Here is a 16316-nt window from a genome sequence, read left to right as displayed (position 1 = left end):
AAATTCCTTAGTTGAAGCAAAGCTTTTCTAAGCATGTAACTCCAAATGAAATTTCTCCCATGTATACTTTAGTGTAAGCCAAGGGCATAATGCTAAAACAAAACTTGGTGAAAGCAAGTTCTGTAGGGGATAAGACCATGTGACCCAAGTATACCCAGCTTTCTGATGGTCTGGCATAGTTCTGGGATAAAGCCTAGAATAGGATGCTGAATTCCACAGAGAGGTCAAGTCAGATAAGGACAGAAAAGTCTCCTTTGGATTTACCAATTAAGGGCCATTGCTGGCTTCAGAGCAGTTCAGTAGAGTATTGGGGAACAGAAACCAGACTGGTGAACTGAGGCATGGAAGAGAAGTAAAGGTATAGAGACAGCTAGTGTGAGGTTGAGTGTGGGGGAATACGGAGATGGCAGATGCTAAATTGTCAAGAGGGGTTAAGGGGAGTTTTAAGATAAAAAGATTTGAGCAATATAGAGCTGACAGGCAGGAGGGGGAGGGCTGATCCAGCAGGTTCCCCTAGGATTCAGTCCAGGCTGGTGGTGTAGGAGCATAGGCAGACCTCAGGGGCCTTGACCTCGCGGGCCTTTGCATTAGAGTCTGGGCCTGTGTATCCTCCCACTCAACCAGTCAGCATGTGTTTTTTTCACAGTGAGAGAATAGTGGTGAGCAAGGGCAGGGTGGTGCTCAAATACCAGTTTCCTCTCTTCCAGCTCCCTCACCCCCATGTGCCAGTTTCACTCTGCCTCAGTCTGAGGGAACCTCCTCCTGCCCCATCTTCTACCCATAAGTTGATAGAATGATTTTTTAAAAAGTGTTCCTAAGCTTCAGTTTTTCACCAAGATGGTAGAGAATACAGGAAGGATCTGGTCTTCAGAGTTCCATTTTTTGTGTGCTACTGCAGCCCAGAGGACTAACCCATGTGCCAAGCTCATTTGGTTGGATTAGGGATTAGAATCTAGGTTTCTTTCTTTTCTTTTTTTTTTTTAAGCTGCACCTCGCAGCTTGCGGGATTTTAGTTGCCCTACCAGGGATCGAATCCAGGCCACAGCAGTGAAAGCGCTGAGTCCTAACCACTGGACCGCTAGGAAATTCCCCAGGTTTCTTTATTCCTTATCCAATGCCATTGAGTTGAAGGTGACAGCCAAACACTCACATGAGAGAGATCCTTTAGGCAGTGAAACTGGGGGATTGCGCTTGTGGATTTGGGTGGAGACAGCTGAAGTAAAAAGGCTAGTGAACGGAATGGCTACGGAGAAGGGAACAGAGCCTGGATGTGCTCAGAGCGGCTGGTGGAGGAGCTCTCAGAGACAGGGGAAGCCAAGGGAGAAGAAAGGCTGATGAAGGAGGAGTATGAGTTTCATACTGTTATATGCCAAAGAAACTGAGTTTGAGGATGAGGGGGAGGCCTTTGGGTTGGCTGGTGTGGTTCCTGGTGAATGGTGCTTGTAGACCAAGCACAGGGACCACAGAGGGCTAGATAGGGCAAGGACAGGTTCTTAAGATAAGAGCAGAGCCATATACACGATCTCATCTATATTTAAAAATACATATCTATAAGAGGAAAAAAACTCAGAAAACAGCACCAAAGTATACTAGGTGATTATCTTTAGGTATAGGAATTGCGAACAACTTTTTAAAAAAATTTTATATGTGCTTCATTTTTCAGACTTCTATAAATAGGCTAGTATGCTTTAATAATCTGAAAATGTTGTGTCCAGAAGTTAATGTAAAAACCCGTTTTTAATGGCGTTGGTCCACAAAAAGATTTGACAAAACCTAGAAAGCATGCCTGACTCAAGCAAGGAGAGAGGCAAAGAACATGAGAGACTCAAGAGAAACTGAGTGGAAAGCAGGACACACAGCTGAGTCCATAGAGGGAGGAAAGGGATGGATCAGAACCGCTAATGGGGTGACACAGCTAGGAGAGTACAGGCCCCAGGGAGTGAGGAGAGCGACCTGGTCCAGGCTGTTAAGTTTGTTACTGATTCATAGACTCCTTTTCCTTGGAGGAAGTTAAGTAGAAGGATCCACTGTTGGAAGGGATGCACTGCTGGCAGGGATTTCCAAGCAGTATGTGGGCCAGGCTGGTGGCTTGCTACTTTGTGTCTGATTTTTCTTTGTGAAAATAGAACCTACTGCTTTAAGACCCTGAATAGATGCTGATGTTCATGGACCTTATGCCATGTGTTTTTTCACAGTGAGAGAACACTCTTGTCAGCTCAACTCGCTGGCAGCACAGTTGGTTTCAATTTGTACTCCTTTGTACCAATTCTTTTTCACCTGGTTTATAATTCTGTAACCTCTTTTAGGTTGTACTTGGTTATTAAAAGCAGTTTCTAATATTTTAAGTTCTCAAATTCATGGCAGAGACAACATGGATTTTTCTGTGTTCTTCACATTGTTGTGTGCTACAAAATCTCACAGAGCTCAGAGATTAAATGTTTTTCCTCCACTGTTTTTTTTTTTTTTTTTAATTTATTTTGGTTGCACCAGGTCTTAGTTTTGGCAGGCGGGCTACTTAGTTGAGGCTCTCAGACTCCTCAGTTGTGGCTCACGGGCTCCTGAGTTGTGGCGTGCGAACTCTTAGTTGCAGCATGCATGTGGGATCTAGTTCCCTGACCAGGGATCGAACCCACATCCCCTGCATTGGAAGGCGGATTCTTAACCACTGCGCCACCAGGGAGGTCCCTCTACCGGTTTTATTATTGAGGATATCTCAATAGCCTGGGATTATGTAGTGATTCTGTGGCAGGGCTAGCATTAGCATTTACAGCTTGTGAATTTTTTGTTCTTTGTCCTTTGATACTTTTCCAAGAATGTTTCCAAGGTGGATGGGGCTTTTTCTCTGTTCCTAACTCCAACATTGAAGTTATCATCTTTGCTGGGGTACTAATGTCAGAGACCTTCATGGCCTGGAAAATGCTTTTTAAAAAAATGTGAGAAGAGTAATGGTATAAAGTAGTACATCGCAAACTTTAATATATGATACCACTTAGGGATCTATTAAATTGCAAATTCTGATTCTGTGGGTCAAGGGTGGAGCCTGAAGTTCTGTGTTTCTAACAAGTTCCAAGGTTAAGCCAATGCTGCTGGTCCTCAGATCATACTTTGAATAACAGAGGTATAAACCGTGCTGTCCAATACTGTAGCCCTTAACCACATGTGGCTGTTGAGAACTTACAGTGTGACTAGTTCAGATTGAGGTGTACTATAAAATATATACCAGATTTCAGAGGCTTATGAAGAAAGAATATACAATATCTCAATTTTTTATATTGATTTCATCTTGAATTGATAATATTTTGGACATATTGGGTTAAATAAAATAGATTGCTAAAATTAATTTCACCTGTTTCTTTTTAAACATGGCTACTGGAAATTTTTATTTTTATTTATTTATTTTTTTAAATTTGTCTTTATTTTTGGCTGTGTTGGGTCTTTGTTGCTGCTTACAGGCTTTCTCTAGTTGTGTCGAGCAGGGGCTACTCTCCATTGTGGTGCGTGGGCTTCTCATTGCAGTGGTTTCTCTTGTTGCGGAACGCGGGCTCTAGGCGCGTGGGCTTCAGTAGTTGTGGCACGCGGGCTCAGTAGTTGTGGTGCACGGGCTTAGTTGCTCCACAGCATGTGGGATCTTCCCAGACCAGGGATCAAACGCGTGTCCCCTGCATTGGCAGGCGGATTCTTAACCACTGTGCTACCAGGGAAGTCCCTGGAAATTTTTTAATGGTACATATGTGGCTCACTTTTGTGGCTTCCATTATATTTCTATTGGATAGTGCCAGTATAGAACATTCCTGTCCCGAGAATAAACCATCTGAACAGTATTGGTTATATAAAAGTAATTATAGTTACGATCATGGCTCAAGTAGTCTTTCGTGATCAGAAATATAAATAAGATCTTATAAAAATGCTAGCACATTGATGCTCAGACATTTTTTATTTACAGGCAAATTATAAAGCACTTCACAAATGTCCCTTGACCCTCATGTTCTGTGGTAACATTTTGTTATATTTGTCCTCACTGTTAATGGAACAGATAGTAAGAGATCTTTGCATTGAGCATTGTATCAATAGTATACTCTTGGTTGTTGAGAATAAGGGACTAATGAAAGCAGGTAATGGCAGAACAAATCAGGACAACCCAACAACCCACAAGGTTTTCCATTAGCCTTGGTTTTTGTTCCATGCAGATGGTGAGGTTTACTGAATCTGTCCAAATATGTAGGTTGCTTCAAGCCTGGCTTTTGCCCTCAAAGAGCTTTAACAAGCCAACTGGGGAAATGGATCATTTTGAGAAAAATTTTAAGTGCATAATAGTGTGGTTGTTTTATCAGCAGACACATTCAGGGAAAAGTAATGGCTAAAGACCAACAAGTCATGAATCTGAATAGGTTATCTGGGATCAGATACTGAGGGGCTTTGAAAGCCAGAGGGTGTTATATGTATCATGCATCTTTCCCTTTTGCAAAAATACGGATACACCTTGTTGAAGAAATCAAGCACTATTCTTTATGAACCAAGTAAATCTTAATTTCCCCTGCTCAGAAAGCATATGTGGGACTTCCCTGGTGGCACAGTGGTTAAGAATCCCCCTGCCAGTGCAGGCGACATGGGTTCGAGCCCTGGTCTGGGAAGATCCCACATGCCGCGGAGCAGCTAAGCCCGTGCACCACAACTACTGAAGCCCGCATGCCTAGAGCCCGTGCTCTGCAACAAGAGAAGCCACCGCAATGAGAAGCCTGTGCACCGCAATGAAGAGTAGCCTCCACTCGCTGCAACTAGAGAAAAGCCCACACGCAGCAACGAAGACCCAGTGCGGCCAAAAATAAAATAAATAAAATTTTAAAAAGGAAAGAAAGCAAGCATATATGATTTCCCATTGACAGCCAAATGAGTATAGTCTTTTTTTTTTTTTGGCTGTGTTGGGCCCTGGTTTCTGTGCGAGGGCTTTCTCTAGTTGCGGCAAGTGGGGGCCACTCTTCATCGCGGTGCGCGGGCCTCTCACTATCGCGGCCTCTCTTGTTGCAGAGAGCAGGCTCCAGACGCGCAGGCTCAGTAGTTGTGGCTCACGGGCCTAGTTGCTCCGCGGCATGTGGGATCTTCCCAGACCAGGGCTCGAACCCGTGTTCCCTGCATTGGTAGGCAGATTCTCAACCACTGCGCCACCAGGGAAGCCCTTTTTTTTTTTTTTTTTTTTTTTTTTCTTCTTTAAAGTGGTGATTATGTCTCTGGGCTGCTTCAACTTAATTAATTTATTTTTGGCTGTGTTGGGTCTTCGTTTCTGTGCGAGGGCTTTCTTTAGTTGTGGCAAGCGGGGGCCACTCTTCATCGCGGTGCGCGGGCCTCTCACTATCGCGGCCTCTCTTGTTGCGGAGAGCAGGCTCCAGACGCGCAGGCTCAGTAGTTGTGGCTCACGGGCCCAGTTGCTCCGCGGCATGTGGGATCCTCCCGGACCAGGGCTCGAACCCGTGTCCCCTGCATTGGCAGGCAGATTCTCAACCACTGCGCCACCAGGGAAGCCCGAGTATAGTCTTAATATTTTGTCATTCAAGACCGTCCAATCTATGGCCACAACCAGTACATCTTTCTCCTATCTCCTTATACCCTTTCCTCTCTCCTGTGCTTTTTAAGTCTTTTATTCTTTAACTCTTTTATTCTTTCTCATAACCAATTCCGTCATATATTTTTTCTACGTAGGGACCCCCTCCCCTGCAAAATTTGTGTGTGTGCACATACACCATGCTGTCTTTAAATATCCTGCCCATCTTGATCTCACACCTGGTTATGTAGGGTTCTCCAAACCTACCACTTTTACCTTGAGCCATTGTACCTATTCTGTCTTTTTTGTTAGACAGTAACTCCTAGAATGCAGGACCAGGCCTGCATAGTCTTAGTCTTTGTACTGCTTTACAGGTGGTCCTGACTTAGGGAGCCTTCTCTGACTGCTAGTATGGATAGTGTTAAGGTACCTGAATTGAAGAAACGTGTCTCTAATAGAAGTAGCAAAAGCTTTGTTTGAGACGAGGGCAAGAATACACAACACTTTAAATTTTAATTTTGAATTAACCTTTTATATATTTGTCAGTTTTGTTAAGTCAGATTATTGATATGAATTAAATAATTGATCAGACTCATTTTATTCTTAGGTATCTGGGTACTCTCAGCACTCACAAGACATAAGAGCCAGAAACTGTGAATCAGAAAAAAACGGATTTTTTTTTCCTGTTTTCTATTATATATTCAGTTAGCGTTTATTGTGTTCTTACCAACCTGGGCATAGTGCTCAAGAGTAAAAACTACTTGTTTTCATGGTCTCTGTCCTCAAGGAACTCATGGTCTTATAGACAAGAGAGATACATGAATGTCAAGTTGATGGTATGAGACAGGAGGTAGCGGTGTGTGTAACTACAAGCAGGACCATTGGAGTCTGGATCCAAGTTCTGATTTTGACTCCAAAAAAAACTCTGGTGGCTTGTTTTCTAAGGGAGAATTTAGCTAAAAACAGTGAGGTCCTCTGCCAGATATAAGAAATGTGTAAGATTTAAACCAGTTTTGTGAATAACTCTTTAATATCAAATATCCAGTCAGAGTTGAATCTCATTGTCTTGTGGCTTTTTTTTTTTTTTTTAATAAATTTATTTCTTTATTTTTGGCTGCGTTGGGTCTTCATTGCTACGAGCGGGGGCTACTCTTTGTTGTGGTGCGCGGGCTTCTTGTTGCGGAGCACAGGCTCTAGAGCGTAGGCTCAGTAGTTGTGGCGCACGGGCTTAGTTGCTCCGTTGCATGTGGGATCTTCCCGGACCAGGGCTTGAACCCATGTCCCCTGCATTGGCAGGCGGACTCTTAACCACTGTGCCACCAGGGAAGTCCCTTTTTAAAAAAAAAAAAAAAAAAGATTTAATTTTATTTATTTTTGGCTGTGTTGGATCTTTTTTTGACTGTGTTGCTGCGTGCGAGCTTTCTCTAGTTGTGGTGAGCGGGGGCTACTCTTCGTTGTGGTGCGCAGGCTTCTCCTTGCGGTGGCTTCTGTTATGGCTCTAAGCGCATGGGCTTCAGTAGCTGTGGCACGCGGGCTCTAGAGCACAGGCTCAGTAGTTGTGGTGCACGGGCTTAGTTGCTCCGCGGCATGTGGGATCTTCCCAGACCAGGGATCAAACCTGTGTCCCCTGCATTGGCAGGTGGATTCTTATGCACTGTGCCACCAGGGAAGTCCTCGTGGCATTTTTTTAAACCATTTGTTGGTTTGAATCAGAATCCAGACAAGATCCATACACTGTGATTGCTGTATCTCTTAGGCCTCTTTTGTCTGTATCAGAGTTTCTCAACCTCTGCACTGTTGACATTTGGGGACCAATAATTCTTTGTTGTGGAGGACTGACCTGTGCATAGCAGGATGTTTAGTAACATCTCTGGCCTCTGCCAGAGCATCTACAAGATACTGGTAGCACACCTGCCGCAGTAGTGACAACCAGAAACGTGTCCAGGCCTTGCCAGATGTCTCTTGGAGGCATAGTCACCCCAGGTTGAGAACCACTGATCTGTAGGTTCTCCCTCTACCCTTCCCATTTTTTTTTCTCCTGGTGATTTATTTGCAGAAGAAACTGGGTAGTTATTCCTGCAGTTTCCTTCAGTCTGAATTTAATGAATTTCATCCCTGTAGTGTAATTTAATATCATCTGTCACCAGTTTCCTGTTAATTGGTAGTTGGATCTAGAGGCTTGATTCGTTTCAGATTTTTTTGTTTTGTTTGACAAGACTGCTTCATAGGTGGTATTCCATTCTTCCATCAGGAGGTAAATAATATCTGTTGTGTCTTTTTGTAATATTAACAACCACTGGTGCCTAATTCATTCATCAGGGGTCTTTTTTGTTTAAAATGTATATGTTTTCAATTAGACAAATTTTATTTTATATAATAATCTGTGTTCTCCCTTAATAAAGGAAGGGGAAATGGAAGGTGAGGCGGTTGAAGCCATTGTGGAAGAGTCTGAAACTTTCATTAAAGGAAAGGAGAGAAAGACTTACCAGAGACGCCGGGAAGGGGGCCAAGAAGAGGACGCTTGCCACCTACCCCAGAACCAGACTGATGGGGGTGAGGTGGTCCAGGATGTCAATAGCAGTGTACAGATGGTAATGATGGAACAGCTGGATCCTACCCTTCTTCAGATGAAGACTGAAGTAATGGAGGGTGCAGTTGCTCCAGAAGCAGAGGCTGCTGTAGACGATACCCAGATTATAACCTTGCAGGTTGTAAATATGGAGGAACAGCCTATAAACATAGGAGAGCTTCAGCTTGTGCAAGTACCCGTTCCCGTGACTGTACCTGTTGCTACCACTTCAGTAGAAGAACTTCAGGGGGCTTATGAGAATGAAGTGTCTAAAGAGGGCCTTGCAGAAAGTGAACCCATGATATGTCACACCTTACCTTTGCCTGAAGGGTTTCAAGTGGTAAAAGTGGGGGCCAATGGAGAGGTGGAGACGCTAGAGCAAGGGGAACTTCCGCCTCAGGAAGATCCTAGTTGGCAAAAGGACCCAGACTATCAACCACCCGCCAAAAAAACAAAGAAAACCAAAAAGAGCAAACTGCGTTACACGGAGGAGGGCAAAGATGTGGATGTCTCTGTGTACGATTTTGAGGAAGAGCAGCAGGAGGGTCTGCTGTCAGAGGTTAACGCAGAGAAAGTGGTTGGTAACATGAAGCCTCCAAAACCAACAAAAATTAAAAAGAAAGGTAAAATGAGTTTATCCATTATACTCTCATAAAACCTTTTTGGGATAAAGCACATAACACAGTGTCTATGCAGGTTATTTTACATTAAATGGATTTATTTTAAAGATTGTGATGTGGGCACCAGTCTTTTTAAGCCAGTCTAAAAGAAGTTTTTCCAGGTTGAGTACTTTTTAAGTCCTGAAGAGAAAGAAGTAAATCTATTAGTGGCATGAGATAATTATAACTCAATGTGACTTAGTTGGCTTTAGCTATAAAAGGCTAATGAAATATATTTGTGGAAGTTTAAGATTAGGATTAATCTTAACACTTTGAAACCCTGCAACAAGTAAGTGTTTTATTTTGTACATAGGTGTAAAGAAGACATTCCAGTGTGAGCTTTGCAGTTACACATGTCCACGGCGTTCAAATTTGGATCGGCACATGAAAAGTCACACTGATGAGAGACCACACAAGTGCCATCTCTGTGGCAGGGCATTCAGGACAGTCACCCTTCTGAGGAATCACCTTAACACACACACAGGTGGGTGCTGGTTAAGAATGTTGGGGGCTACAGCATAGCAAAGGTTTAAACTTGGGTTTTAAATATCATCTAAGCTGATTCCAGTGGGAATAAGAGTGGGAAGATTTTTTTGTTCTTTCTTATGGTACCCTCTTTGTGATCTTGATTTATTGTAAGCAGATGGACTTAGTTATAGGCAAATGTAAAGAAAGTTTAGTGGAAAATAATCTAAATTTTATAAGGATGGTGATTCAGAAAAAGATTTTCTCTGGTAGTTAACCTATAATATTTCCCAAAGGTATCACCACTGTGTTGCTAAGGTTTTAACAACAATGACAAAAACTAACCCCCCCTAAATTCCCAGGCGGTAATTGCCAGGCACTATGAGGAAGAACATTAGAAATAGAAGTGAAATCCTACCTTTGTAAAAACTATGGTTTCTGGTTGTTTTACCTCAAAGAAGATAATTCATAATCCCAGAATGGAAAATTTAAGTCACCATTCCAGCAATTCAAACATTTATTCATTCATGGTTCACACATACTTAATACTCTAATATTAGCTTCATGTTGGCTGTGGTCAGGTTCTGGGGTCACTAAAGAGGAGAGACTATGGGCTAAAGCTCTCTTTAGACTCTCTTCTGGGCTCTTTATACTTTCGGTGTTGGCATTTGGCTGCAAGTGCTAATAGAAACTTCTTTCACCTAGTTCTTCATGCAGAATAGCTTTCCTCTATCCAGATTCTCCACCTCGTTTCATATGATGATTCTTGTTTTTTATTTGATGTGCTGGTTGTCTGATGAATGTGATCAAGTAGGGACTGGCCAATGAGCAGTATGCTGTGCATTAGTATATTTGCTAATGTGACTTGGTCACTTTTCACCAACTACCTAGTTTCTACCCAGACACTTGATAATAATATGTTTTATTTGGTAGTTTGAAACCCTAGGGAAAGGGCATATGACTAGATGAAAGCAGCTGGCCCCACTATAGGACTTGCCAGAACGGGAGTGCCTTGATGTGGGCACTGCATGTCATGGTCTAGTCCTCAGCTTTGGAAATAAGAAATTCAGTCTGTCTGGTTATTCAGGAATGATTTGGCAGGACTAATTCATACTAACCAAACCCTCAAGAGTCAGATTCATATCAGAAAATCAGTTTATGCCGAGGAATATACCTTTTTATTTTCTAGATGCAGTCATATTGCATCCTATGTCAGGATGCTGTAGCAATTGAAGGGTGACTTGGTGAGCCATGGACCTTGAGCAGAGGGACATAGGCAGTCATGTGGGTCAACCCGATGAAAACTTCTGTCCCACAGCAGTGTCCACTTCTTTCCTAATTGCCATGCTTATGTCTACCAGAGGCAAGCCTCTTTCTCTCCCCTAAATAATACTAGGTAAACATTGGAAATTCTTTGTTTTCAACTTACCTCGTCCTAATAGAAATGGATGTTGCTTTCCTTCTCTTGTTAGTCGTTGTTTTACTTAACCTATTTGTACCACCAGACTATACATTTTTCATAGATAAGAACTCTATCCTTCACTCTTAATCCTCAGTGGTACTAAAGAAGCAAATTGAGCAAATGAACATTCTTTGGAATTTTCTAGTTACTATCATATCCAATCACATTTCCCTCTCCAGTGTTTTCTCAATCTCTGGGAGAATCATTTCTGCAGATGGCTGGACCCATTCATTACATTGTGACTCTTCTTAATTCCATTCTCAAAAATAGCCTTCCTTTGATTTTGGTGTTTGAGATTACCTTGCTATTCACCCCTTACCCACAGCCCACAATTACAGATAGTCCCTAGTTTCTAAATAATAACCTATGAAGGTAGCACTGTGTTCTACTGTCAGCTTTATCTCCTCATTATCATTATTACCTGGGCATGATATTTTCAGTGCAGTGTTCAGAATATAAAGTGGCTAGAGAAGATCTACTAAAGTAATGTTATGTTATGGGGCTACTATGGGAAGACATATTAAAAACGGTAAGATTATCTCAGTGAAAGAAAAAACAAAACAAGAAATATAGAGGGTATATTATTAGTTCATAAAAATATTTAAATATTCCATGATTTGACTTTCAGATCACAGAATATTAGATATTGATGTTTGAAAATGATCTGTTTAAATCACATAACATACAAGGCAATATTACTTTATAAAGCCTTTGATAAATCTCTAGAATACCTTATCAAACCAAATTTATATAGAAAACATGTTATTATATTTGTATTTTTTTTAAAGAAAAAGTGGGTCAGTATGGACAGCCCAGTGGCCCTATATGTATAATCATAATAACAGTAAGATTTGATGTGCAAAAGGATCTTGAGTCAAATAACTATTAATTCTGTGGCCTGTACTTGATAAAAATTGAGGTTTAAAGATGTTGTATATTTTTTAGAAGGGTTGAAACAGAATGGTGTTTCTGTTAACCTTTAATCCATAGTGACCAGAATATTCACAAAATAGGGATAAAAAATATTTTGTATTCAAAGGCAGCATACTCAAATGGATAATTAAGAGAAACTAAATGTTTGGCATGTGTTTCTAATATTTTGGGGTTAGTGTTGTAAAGTCAGCTGGGCTCACCCATAGCTTTTGGAGCTACTCTCAGGGAGGGTTGATGAGATGACCAGGGTCCAACCTCATGTAGCAGTTGTGTCACACATTGAACTCTGTAATTAACTGTGCCCTTGATCTTGTCTTTCTGTTATACCCTCCTTTCTCTAGGTACTCGTCCTCACAAGTGCCCAGACTGCGACATGGCCTTTGTGACTAGTGGAGAATTGGTGCGGCATCGTCGTTACAAACACACCCATGAGAAGCCATTTAAGTGTTCCATGTGCGATTACGCCAGTGTAGAAGTGAGTATTCAGCTCCTTGTTGGTTCCTCTCTGAAGAAGATCATGATTCCAGTATGAACTGTCCTCATACTGACTTAATACAAGATAGAAAATCTTGCTAGATTACTGCACTCCCACTCTCCCTCCCCACCACCAAAAAAAAAAAAAACTGTAATGAGTGTGAAAGGTTTTCCCATTAAAAAAAGAGCACTAACGGGACTTCCCTGGTGGCGCGGTGGATAAGGCTCAGCGCTCCCAGTGCAGGGGGCCCAGGTTTGATCCCTGGTCAGGGAACTAGATCCCACATGCATGCCGCAACTAAGACCCGCAACCAAAAAAAAAACAAAAACAAAAAGGAGCAGTAGGGACGTCCCTGGTGGCACAGTGGTTAAGAACCTGCCTGCCAATGCAGGGGACACAGGTTCGAGCCCTGGTTCAGGAAGACCCCACCACAACCCCACATGCCTCGGAGCAACTATGCCCATGCACCACAACTACTGAGCCTGCGCTTTAGAGCCCACACGCCACAACTATTGAAGCCTGCGAACTCTAGAGCCCACGTGCTGCAATTACTGAGCCCGTGTGCTGCAACTACTGAAGCCCACGCATGTAGAGCCCGTGCTCTGCAATAAGAGAAGCCACCGCAATGAGAAGCCCGCGCACCACAACGAAGAGTAACCCCCGCTTGCCACAATTAGAGAAAGCCCACGTGCAGCAACGAAGACCCAACGCAGCCAAAATATAATTAATTAATTTTTAAAAAATCATCTAAAAAAAAAGAGCACTAATCCACATATTATTACAGGCAAGTGCTACCAAACTTCAAAGAAAAGAGTAACTATACCAAGAGCACTTCAAAATGGAAGATTTTAGGGACTTCCCTAGTGCTCCAGTGGCTAAGATTCTGTGCTCCCAATGCAGGGGGCCCGGGCTCCATCCCTAGTGAGGGAACTAGATCCCACATGCCTCAACTAAAAGATCCCGCATGCTGCAACTAAAAGATCCTTCGTGCCACAATGAAGGTCCTATGTGCTGCAACTAAGATCCTACGTGCTGCAACTAAGGCCCAGCAGCTAGCTAGCTAACTAGCTTGCTTGCTTGCTTGGTTGCTTTCTTTCTTTATATGTATGTGTGTGTGTGTGTGTGTGTGTGTGTGTGTATATATATATATCACCTTTATTATTTGAGGCTACCCTGTTACCAAAACTGGATAAGGATACTTCCAAAAAGAAAACTGTTCTGTTTCTCACAGAAAAGCCAAAATTCTAAGTGAATTAACAAACCAAATTTGGTACTAGATTTTAAAATAAGTGATTACTAAATAGAATGTATCTAAAATGCAAGAATAATTCAGCATTAGGATATAATTGGTGTATACTACACTGAGAGATTAAAGAAAAACCATATCATTTCTATAGATTATTGAAAAATCATAAAATTTAATACTTATTACCGTTTAGAGTTCTAGCAAGTCAAGAGTAGAAAAAAATATCTTTAGGGACTTCCCTGGTGGCGCAGTGGTTAAGAATCTGCCTGCCAATGCAGGGATCACTGGTTCAAGCCCTGGTCCGGGGAGATCCCACATGCCGTGGAGCAGCTAAGGCCGCACACCGCAACAAAGAGCAGCCCCTGCTCGCCGCAACTAGAGAAAGCCCGCGCAGCAACGAAGACCCAATGCAGCCAAAAAAAAAAAAAAAAATTTATTATAAGGAGTATATACTGGAAATCCATAGTAAACCCAGCCTAATTAACTCTGAAACACTGGAAGTATTCCCAGTAAACTTTGGAACAAGATTTCCATTCCTACTGTTACCATTTCAACATTGTATTGGAAATCCTAGCTAGTAGTATAAAATAATAAATGAATTATAAATGGAAAGACAAAGCTGTCATGTCTTGCAGACATATTTGCTTACATAGAAAATTCAAGAGTATTGGCTGAAAAACCTAAAGCAGTAAGAGTTCATTTGGGTGGTCAGATCCAAGATAAATACAAAAGAATCAGTGACTTATTTTATACAATATCAATAGTAGGAAACAGGTTCAAACCCTAACAGCAATAAAATGACCTAGGGATAAACTGAACAGCAAAAAACATCTGATACCTACCTGTAAGAAGAAAACGTCTCAAAATTTTCCAAAGGACATAAATAAATACACATTTCAGGTTGATTCTAAATTTCAACTGGAAGAGTAAATATGAATGACTAAGAAAATTTTGGAAAACCAATGAGGGGCTTGGGCTTCCCTGGTGGCTCAGTGGTTAAGAATCCGCCTGCCAATGCAGGGGACACGGGTTTGAGCCCTGGTCCGGGGAGATCCCACATGCCATGGAGCAACTAAGCCCACGCGCCACAACTACTGAGCCTGCACTCTAGAGCCTGTGAGCCACAACTACTGAGCCCATGTGCCACAACTACTGAAACCTGCGCGCATAGAGCCCGTGCTCCACAAGAGAAGCCACCACAATGAGAAGTCTGCACACCGCAACGAAGAGTAGCCCCCACTCGCCCCAACTAGAGAAAGCCCGCACGCAGCAATGAAGACCCAACGCAGCCATAAATGAATAAATTTTAAAAAACAAAAAAAAGAATGAGGGGCTTGTGCTATCGGCTGTTTGAAAACTATATGGTAAATGAAGACAGTGTGATATTGGAGCAGGAATAAACAAATAGTCTGTTGAAAAAGAATAGATCCGGGCTTCCCTGGTGGCGCAGGGGTTGGGAGTCTGCCTGCTGATGCGGGGGACATGGGTTCGAGCCCTGGTCTGGGAGGATCCCGCATGCCGCGGAGCAGCTAGGCCTGTGAGCCACAACTACTGAGCCTGCGCGTCTGGAGCCTGTGCTCCGCAACAAGAGAGGCCGCGATAGTGAGAGGCCCGCGCACCGCGATGAAGAGTGGCCCCCGCTTGCCGCAACTGGGGAGAGCCCTCGCACAGAAACGAAGACCCAACACAGCCATAAATAAATAAATGAATGAATGAATGAATAAATAAATAAATAAATAAATAATCCCTGTGTATATAGGAATTTAATATATGGTAAATAGGCAAGTTTTGGAAAGAGAATTATTCAGTAATGCTGTTGGGACCATTCTTTAGCCTTACAGTGTGTGGAATTTTACTATATAGCACTTAGAAGTACAGGGAGATTTTAATGTAAAAATTGGAACACTTTTTAAAATTTTCAAAGGAAACATTAGTGTTCAAAACACTTCTTAGAGTCAAGTTTGAAAGTCACTGTTTTGTTGGAAAGATATTTAATAAAAGATGAAAAGCATAAGTCCATAGTGAGGAAGGTGAGAGGCCCCTGGCGCCTGGCCTGTCAGGGAAGTGCTGATGATAGGAAGAGAGACTTAAGGGAATTAAAATGCATTTATTAACTTGGATTCAAAATTTGTTAGAAAATTGATCCATAAATAAGCATGGATTATTTTAAAACTATTATGGAAGATTTCAAACATATATAGAAGTAGACAGACTAGTATAATACACCCCCATGTACCTATCACCCAGCCTAACAGTTAATAATAGCCCATCTTGACTCATCTATGCCCCTATCCATTTTACCCTTTTCCCTTGGATTATGATAGGGATTTGAGAGGCAACAGTTACAAATAATGAGGAGGAAGAAATACTATCTTTTAGACTTCTTCTGTATTATGAACTGCAGTGTCCAAAAAATAAGCTTTTGTGCCTGACCCACAGTATTCATGTCACAGTCTATGTTAACGAAAGTTTAAGAGGTTCGGTTGCTTTTGTGTTTCAGGTCAGCAAATTAAAACGTCACATTCGCTCTCACACTGGAGAGCGTCCTTTCCAGTGCAGCTTATGCAGTTATGCCAGCAGGGACACATACAAGCTGAAAAGGCACATGAGAACCCATTCAGGTAGGACTTCTCCCTTCCTCGTATTAATGAACCGCTTTTTAGTGGATCCCGTGGGACCCTGTGAACCACCACATGCCCCTATTAGTTACCCAAATGGAAGCTGGCATGAGAGTAGTATATAATTGACAAATGCTTCTCTGGCACATCTTTGGAATTCATTGCTCTGAATATACATTGGAGAATGGAAAGTTTTCACTGTTAGAAGAAGTCTGGGTAGGTTACGTAAGTAACCCAACTCGTCAGTTTTCCAAAGTACTCTCTTTTCCTAAAAAGAAAATCTTGCAGGTCCTCCTGTCATCCCGTCTGCTTTCCCCCAAAGGTAAGTACTACTGTAGGAACTACTCTTACTA

At 42.2% G+C, this 16316-nt stretch overlaps 1 protein-coding gene across 3 annotated transcripts in view; it reads left to right on the top strand.

Annotated features, from left to right (window-relative positions):
• CTCF (CCCTC-binding factor) overlaps nucleotides 1-16316 on the top strand; it is a 50122-nt gene that overhangs the window by 21946 nt on the left and 11860 nt on the right. For all 3 annotated transcript variants that reach the window (XM_061173186.1, XM_061173185.1, XM_061173184.1), the window contains 4 exons: nucleotides 7939-8728; nucleotides 9078-9248; nucleotides 11966-12099; nucleotides 15846-15966. In XM_061173186.1, the coding sequence (XP_061029169.1) occupies nucleotides 7948-8728; nucleotides 9078-9248; nucleotides 11966-12099; nucleotides 15846-15966 (1207 nt within the window). In that variant the 5' untranslated portion in view covers nucleotides 7939-7947. The remainder of the gene's footprint in view (nucleotides 1-7938; nucleotides 8729-9077; nucleotides 9249-11965; nucleotides 12100-15845; nucleotides 15967-16316) is intronic.

The sequence above is a fragment of the Eubalaena glacialis genome, chromosome 18, assembly GCF_028564815.1.
Source record: "Eubalaena glacialis isolate mEubGla1 chromosome 18, mEubGla1.1.hap2.+ XY, whole genome shotgun sequence".
In the NCBI taxonomy this organism is placed as follows: domain Eukaryota; kingdom Metazoa; phylum Chordata; class Mammalia; order Artiodactyla; family Balaenidae; genus Eubalaena; species Eubalaena glacialis.
Note: the sequence above shows the minus strand (reverse complement) of the source record. Positions and strands in the feature narration are given on the sequence as shown.